The 8,426-nt window shown below is 46.3% G+C and overlaps 2 gene segments (V, D, J or C); both read left to right on the forward strand.

The window, feature by feature from the left end:
- Positions 1-8,426, forward strand: part of LOC119819860 — a 719,441-nt gene that overhangs the window by 637,682 nt on the left and 73,333 nt on the right. The window contains 1 exon segment of the C gene segment in view: positions 8,074-8,112. Coding sequence covers positions 8,074-8,112 — 39 coding nt within the window.
- LOC121677273 overlaps positions 8,199-8,426 on the forward strand; it is a 160,450-nt gene continuing 160,222 nt past the window's right edge. Inside the window, exon 1 of the C gene segment in view lies at positions 8,199-8,251.

The raw sequence follows: 8,426 nt of genomic DNA on the forward strand, positions 1-8,426 counted from the left end.
GTGACGTCAGATACATGGCTGGCACAAAAGTCCATACTGAGAAAATGTTGCAAAAATACCTGTGCCCCTTTGAACAGTGTACCCAGCCACTGTCATCCCCAAGGAAAGATTCTTCATTAGGTTCCACAATATAGTATGCTCCACCTCATACCCACCTGGGGCTCACTCACTGCACACATTTGGAACTTGGCCTTCCCATAGCTCACCTCCAGATTTGTTCATAAGTCTATAATCCACCCAGTTGGTCAGCCTGAGTCCATCCCAGGAAGGTCTGGATCCTCCAGCTGTCAGTGGTGACTCTGGGGATCTCTCACCTACCTCCAGCCATGGGTTCCTTGACCAGCAATGATCCCAGAAGATCTACTAGACTAAGGCATCCAGTGTGTAGAGATGCTACACACTCATAAACTTATACACCAGACGGGAGAGGAAATGAGAGGTGAACGGAGAAAGAGAAAAGGGGGGAGTAAGAAAATCAAAACCATCAGAAGTTAATATCAACAATGATATACAAATTCAGAAATCCTCCCTGGAGTGGTAAGAGTCTCTTTTGTGTACCAGTGAGATAGCTACTCTCACATGCTTCCTGCCCATCCTTCTCCCTTCAGCTTTAAGAAGGCTGGAGGTGTTCTAACAGTGTCAGTATAACCTTGCAACTGCCCTACAAGGCCACCCCAAACATGCTCCTCCTAGAGTCTTCTGTTTGGTGGTTCTCCACTCCTCTGAAACCACATACATCCTTCCTTCCTTCCTTCCCTTCAGTAAAGGCCCAGAGCTCTCCATGCCATACTCAAGCCCTGCTTGTACCAAGTTCCCTTTAGAGTTGAAAGGCAGTACCTCCTCTCACACTGCTCACCCTGATCTACAAGGGAGAAGCTGCCAGATGTTTCAGAAATTTCCTTGATGCCTAAAAGAAAATGATCCCAAACAATCACTGAAGTATGATTTATAAAAACTCAGAGAAAAAAATTAGGGTTCAACCTGAAGACCAGAAAAGGTAAAGAAGCCAGACACTGGCTCTTACCTCAACCTCAGTCCAAAAATGGTAGACCAGTCTCCAGAAAGCTCAGAAAGAAACCATGACTGTGAGCTGTCTCCTCCTGTTTTATAATTCTTTCTAGGGCTGGGATTAAAGGTGTGCACTGCCCGGTTACTATGGCAACTAGTGTGGCTACTAGTATTAAAGGTATATGGTTCCACTGTCAGCTTTGTTTTTATTTTTTTATTTTATTTTATTACTTTAAAAAATAACAATCCAGCTCACATCCCTGCCTCTCCCAAGCCTTCCCTAGTGTTTTCAGGTGTCCTGCTCCTGTACTAAGGCCATCCACCCAAAGAGGTCAGACTCTGGCCCCCAGGCAGGTCTGAGGATTCCTGCAAGGGAGTGCAGGCTCCTTCAGATTGTGCTGCCAGGTTCCCTGTGTGATATTCCATCCTGCCCTGCCCCCACCTTGGCCCTTTTGTTCAGGTGGCATCCCTGGGCTGCCTGGAATACCTGATCCTGCGCAGTGGAGTTCCATCAGGACTGGTGAGTGAGTGCGACCCTGGGGCAACCTGCCCTGGAAGAGAGCACAGACCCCCTCCCCCAGCTCCCTCTGCAGGCTTGTCTTTGTTTCTCAGGTCCCTGCCTCTCCCAAGCCTTCCCTAGTGTATTCAGGTGTCCTGCTCCTATACTAAGGCCATCCACCCAAAGGGGTCAGACTCTGGCCTCCAGGCAGGTCTGAGGATTCCTGCAAGGGAGTGTGGGCTTCTTCAGATTGTGCCTCAAGGAATAGCTCCTGCTCTGGCACTGAGGAGATCCCACCTGATTCAGTCACAGCAAAGATTGGTCTAAGACACCAAGCACCTCCCGGCTCCATTTGAAGGAAGAGATGGGCAGGCGCCAATGCAAGAACTCCTCCAACAACATGAAAGGCAATATGAACCATCATCCACCATGATCAAATCAGCTTCATCCCAGAAATGCAACATACAAAAATCTGTCAATGTAATCCACCATTTTAAAAAACTAGAAAAACAAAACACTTAATCAACACATTAGATGCTGAAAAAGTCTTCAACAAAATACAACATCCTTCATAATAAAGGGCATGAGAGAGCAGGGATACAAAAAACATATCTAAACCTTATAAAGGTGATATATAGCAAGCCAAAGCCAGCATCGAACTAAATGGAAAGAAACTCACGGCAATCCCACTGAAATCAGGAACAAGAAAGGCTGTCCACTCTCTCATTATCTATTCAATTAGCACTTGCAGTTTTAGCTAGAGCAATAAGACAACAAAAGAAGATCAAGGGGATGCAAATTGGAAAAGAAGTCAAACTCTCACTATTTGCTGATGATATAATAGTTTGCATAAGCAACCCCAAAAATTCTACCAAGGAACTTCTACAATTCATAAACACCTTCAGTGATGTGACAGGATAAAAGATCAACTCAAAAAATCAGTAGCCCTCCTTTACACAGATGATAAATGGGCTGAGAAAGATATCAGAGACATATCACCCTTCACAATAGCCACAAAGAGCATCAAATACCTTGTAGTAATCTAACCAAACAAGTGGAAGACCTGTATGACAAGAACTTTAAATCTTTGAAGAAAGAATTGAAAAAGATACCAGAAAATGGAATATCTCCCATGCTCTTGGGTAGGTAGAATTAACATAGTAAAAATGGCAATCTTACCAAAAGCAATCTACAGATTCAATGCAATGCCCATCAAAATCCCAGCAAAAATCTTCACAGACCTTAAAAGAACAATATTGAACTTCATATGGAAAAAAAACAAACAAACAAACCCAAGATAGCCAAACAATCCTGTACAATAAAGGAACTACTGGAGGTATCACAATGCCTGACTTCAAACTCAAGCTCTACTACAGAGCTACAGTATTGAAAACAGGTTGGTAGTGGCATAAAAACAGACAGGAGGACCAATGGAACCAAATAGAAAACCCGGATATCAATCCACACACCTTCGAACACCTGATTTTGGACAAAGAAGCAAAAAATATCAAATGGAATAAAGAAAGCATATTCAACAAAACTGGATATCAACATATAGAAGAATGAAAATAGATCTATATCTATCAAGTCCAAATGAATCCAAAACCTCAACATAAAACCAACCACACTGAACCTTATAAAAGAGAAAGTGGGAAGTAATCCAAGGCTCAGATGATTGTTCCTCATGATACAGTCAGTACCACAGTTCTAGTCACCCCGTTTGTCACTCTGTGTTCCTGGAGGTAACTCTGTGCTCCCAGGCTTTGCTCCACTCCCTTGGAGTTTGCTATCTCAGGTCTGCTCTAGCCTACGTTACTGGCTTTGACCTGGTTCTGTAAATCCTGGTCTGGATCTGCTCCTGCAAAGGTCCCTGGTTTGGAGTTGGTCCTGCAAATGTCTCTGGCTCAGGTCTACTGCCTGGGAATTCCCAGGCTCAGATGTGCCCAGACCCACAGAGGACCTAGCTCAGGCTTACTCCCTCAGAGAGATCCCAGATTCACACTGGGACCCACAGAGGTGTTTGGTTCCTGCCTATTCCCTTTGATGTCCCAGACCAAAGCCCAGACCCACAGAGGTCCTGGCTTAGGCCTACTCCCTCTGAGGTCCCAGACTCACTCCTGGACCAGAAGAGATTCTGGTTTCTGCCTATTCCCTCGGAGGTCCCATGTTCAGTCATACCCAGACCCACAGAGGTCCTGGCTCAGGCCTAGTTCCTCAGAGGTCCTAGACTCACACCCAGACCCACAGGGGTCCTGGCTTAGGTCTACTCCCCTGAAGGTCCCAGGTTCACATCCGGACCCTCAACAGACTCTGGCTCTGGCTCACTTGTTCAGCCCTGTATCTGTTCTGGTAGAGTTCGCTATCTCAGGTCTACTCTGGCCCAGGTAGCTGGCTCAGTCCTGGTCTGCCAATCAGAAATGAAGATTTCTGCTTCTGGTGTTTACCTAGGGGATTACCTTCTGGAGTAAAGTATGCAGACAGTGGTGGCCTCAAGAATGTAGAGAACACCTCTCTAGGGCAGAGGCAGACCAAAGTCAAATCTAGTTACAATGCACTCTCCCATACCTGGACATCAGGAGTACTTCTGTTTCAACTGCCTAGTCCACTGCAGTGCTAGGCCCTAGAACTGCCAAAGCCAGTCCAGCACACCAAGACTCTGAGGCCCCACCTTCAGGACCTGGACCCTTGGTTGAGCTTTCCATTACCATTGTCTTCTGAGCACATGCCAGCCATCATGTCTGATATGTCCTGTGTTTGACATCCTGATCCAGAAGTTTAATAATGGAATAAAAGTTGTTTCTAACCATTTTTCTTTTTTCAATTGTTTTTATTGAGCTGTATATTCTTTTCTCCACTCCCCTCCCATTTTCTTCCCTCCCCTTCTACCCTCTCCCGTGGTCCCCATGCTTCCAGTTTACTCAGGAGATCTTATCTTTTTCTACTTCCCATGTAGATTATATCCATATATGTTTCTTAGGGTCCTCATTGTTGTCTAGGTTCTCTAGAATTGTGAATTGTAGGCTGGTTTTTCTTTGCTTTATGTCTAAAAGCCACTTATGAGTGAGTACATATGATATTTTTCTTTCTGGATCTGGGTTACCTCACTCGATATGATGTTTTCTAGATCCATCCATTTGCCAGCAAATTTTAAGATGTCATAGCTTTTTTCTGCCATGTAGTACTCCATTGTGTAAATGTACCACATTTTCCTTATCTATTCTTTGGTCAATGGGCATTTAGGTTGTTTCCAGGTTCTGGCTATGACAAATAATGCTGCTATGAACATAGTTGAACACATGTCCTTGTGGTATAATTGAGCATCCTTTAGATATATACCCAAAAGTGGTATTGCTGGGTCTTGAGGTAGGTTGTTTCCTAATTTTCTGAGAAATCACCATACTGATATCCAAAGTGACTCTACCAGTTTACACTCCCACCAGCAATGCAGAAGTGTTCCCTTTACCCCACATCCTCTCTAACATAAGCTGTCAGTGTTTTTGATCTTGGCCATCTTTACAGATGTAAGATGGAATCTCAGAGTTGTCTAACCATCTTTCAAACACATATCTCCACATCTCATAGGGGGACCCACAGCTCACCAACTGCTCTCAGCAGCTCTACAATGAACCTGCTCTGACTCATACATAAGATGAATGTACAGAGTGACTTTTTCACCTATCTGAATGTCTAGTCCTCGATGGAGCTCCAAGTCCCATGCAGAGTACTCAAGCCAAGGACTAGGTACTTGGGACAGAATGTGTTAAAGTGTGGAGTTGAATAAGCAAGGTAGGACAGGATGAAACCTGACAGGATACGGTTAGGCAAGAGAGGGTACCTGGAATAGGATCCCAGAAGACTCCAGCCATGAGGCCAGAGGCTGGGAGACCAACTCTGGCCATCTCATTGCACAGATCCAGTTTCCTTACCTGGCTATTTCTAGGGCACATCTACAACACTATAATGACTAATCCTAGTTATCAACTTAACACACTTGAAAGAATAAAACCTCTATTAAGGAATTGCCTGAATCACATTGATCTATAGGAATGTCTGTGGGCCTTTTCTTGACTGGTAACTAATGTAGGAAGGCCAAGCTCACTGTGGGTGGTACCATCCTTAGGCAGCTGGGTCTGGACCATATAAAAAATATAGCTGAGCAAGCCAGAGGCAGCAAGGCAAATAAGCAGCATTCCTCCACGATTTTTGCTTCATCTCTGCCTATGATTCTGTCCTGACTTCCCTAAGTAATAGATTTTAAGTTATAAGATGAAATAAACCCTTTCTTCCCCAAGTTGCTTTTGGTTATGATATTTATCATAGCAACAGAGAAGCAAACAAGAATAACTGTGTATTTTTCCTGGCACATGTCCATAGTACGTAGAGCAGAAATCTTCGGACCTAGACCATGGATGCTGTGGAAAAGGCGCACAGAAAGCAGAAGTGTAGATAGGTGGTTTTATTGTGTGATAGTGATCCACAGTAGCTCTACACAGCTGAAAGGTGATAGAAAGGTCCAGAGCTTCCTCCTGGAATGTCATATCTTGTCACACTGCAACCTACAATGCATATTGTGCCACAGGAGGTGACTCAGACACAAGCAGGTAATAGTGTCTATAGTTTAGCTAGACCACTGCAGTGAGTAATGAGGAAAGCCTATGACTGCTCAAATTATAGACTGGGAAGTCCATAGAAGACATCTTCCACTCCCTTTTCAGTAACTGAGGAACAACATCAGGAGCAGGTGTTCCCTGGAGGACCTGGGGCAGCCCTATGCCTCTCCTTTTAAGAGACCACCTAGATAGACCTGAGAGAGAAGAGATTCTGGGAAGTGATGGGGCTTGAGGATCCAAGACCTAGAGCTCTTCCACACAGCAGGACCCCAGCTGAAAGAGCAAAGAAGGCTGGCTCTCTACTGGCTCTCACTCTTGAATGGGAAACCCTAGACTATGGCCCACTTCCCCTCCAGCTCACCCCAACTTCCCATGTCACCAGGTCACCAAGTCAGACACCACCTTTCCTATTCACCCACCCCACCTGTGTCCCAGGTCCCCAGGCCACAATCATCTCCCCTCCTGATCGTCCCGTACCATCTATGTCCCCGAGGTTCTTACTTACCAGAGTGTTATGCCTAGCCTGGAGCTACAAACCTCCATACTCCCCGGGCACCCATTGCTAACCTGTAGGGCCTAGCTCTGAACAAACTCATATATGTAAAATATAGACTCTTCCCTAGCTTAGGATCCACACCACCCATCCCCACCAGGTCAGGAGAGTACCACTGGCAAAGAACTTTATCTTAGAGCACTCAACTGCTCCCCTGTACCACCCAGAACAGCTAAGACCTCTTGCTGATAACCAGAAGCTCTGGTGAAGACCAGAAGGGGACATATCCTCCCTGGGCATGGGTGACACAGCACCAATGATGCTGCCCCTTCAGGACCGTTGTAATGACGTGTTAGACTTTAATTTAGGTCACTTTCCTGTTGTACAAATCAGATCAGAAAGCAAAGGACAGCCTGAGTGCCTGACAGGCACCCAAGTGTACCTCAGAGGTATCCAGTCATGGATTAAGTACCTCCAGGGCTGCCCAGGGAGGGGCAGTGCCCCCCTCCACCATCACAGACCTTTCTCCATGGCTGATAAACAACTCACATGCAGGTGAATGACAGATGGAGGTGGACCCAGCTCACATCTGCTCCTGAACTTTAATAACTGTTTTGAGAAAAATTATTGGCCCCTTACAGGAGAGATGACTGGCAGTTTGGGGGTTGGGATCTCCATACTCTGTGGCTACTGTGAGGTTTGAGAGTCAAGGTCTCTGCGGTCTGTAGCTGGTACAAGGTTTTGGCTGAGCAGAGAACCACAGTGTTAACTGGAACCACAGTGACTCATGGTTCAACAAAAACCTTTTGTTTGGAGTTCCTAGGGGCAGCCTGGGAGCTTGAGAAAGCTGAGGGAGAAAAGAGTGGGTCTGAGAGAGAGGGTAAGGTTCTGGAGGGCAGGAGATAGTGCGGAGGGAGAGAGAGCTACTGTGAACAGGTCCTGGGCTCCTCGGGCAGGAAAGCATGAAGAAACACAGGCAGCAGAAGGCTGCAGCACTCTGCCAAGGACCTGGGAGAGAATCCCAGGCCAGCGGTAGACAGGTGAGGTTTGCTAAGAGTACAGGGTAGGCATGGCTTTCTCTCTCCTTCCTTTGTTCCTTCTCCTGTTTTCTTCTCTCTTTAAAGAGTCTCACTATGCTAGTTCACTCTAGCCTAAAAGATACCATCCTACAAGCATGCCCCATTCAGCTGAGCTAAAGTGGAGGTCTCTCCAAACAGCTAAGTTTCTGGGGTTTGGAGCCCCCTGAGGACTCCAAGAGACTTTGGGCTGGGTTTTTTTATGGCCCTAGATGTAGGGTTACCTCACTGTGTCTATGCTTACTTCGATGTCTGGGGTCAGGGGACCCTGGTCACCATCTCCTCAGGTAAGTAACTCATCTGGGGACTGGGATTCCAAGTCAGGCTGTGGTGAAGGTTTTGGTGCAGGAGCAGAGGCAGAGCACAGGCTGTGTTACTGGAATTTAGATGTTTGGGGTCAGGGGACCCTGGTCACCGTCTCCTCAGGTAAGTAACTCATCTGGGGACTGGGATTCCAAGTCAGGCTGTGGTGAAGGTTTTAGTGCAGGAGCAGAGGCAGAGTACAGGCTGTGTTACTGGTACTTCGATGTTTGGGGTCAGGGGACCCTGGTCACCGTCTCCTCAGGTAAGATCTCTGTTCACTCCCACCTTCTCTGACTGGCAAACAGCCAAGTCTCTGGGGTCTCTTAGATGATCTGTGTCAGTCCAGATTGGGGATCAGGTTTTTGTTTGGGCAACGGTAGGGACCATGTCCCTGTGCAATGTTTTTGATGTCTGGGGTCAGGGGACCCTAGTCACTG

The sequence above is a fragment of the Arvicola amphibius genome, chromosome 7 (assembly GCF_903992535.2).
Source record: "Arvicola amphibius chromosome 7, mArvAmp1.2, whole genome shotgun sequence".
In the NCBI taxonomy this organism is placed as follows: domain Eukaryota; kingdom Metazoa; phylum Chordata; class Mammalia; order Rodentia; family Cricetidae; genus Arvicola; species Arvicola amphibius.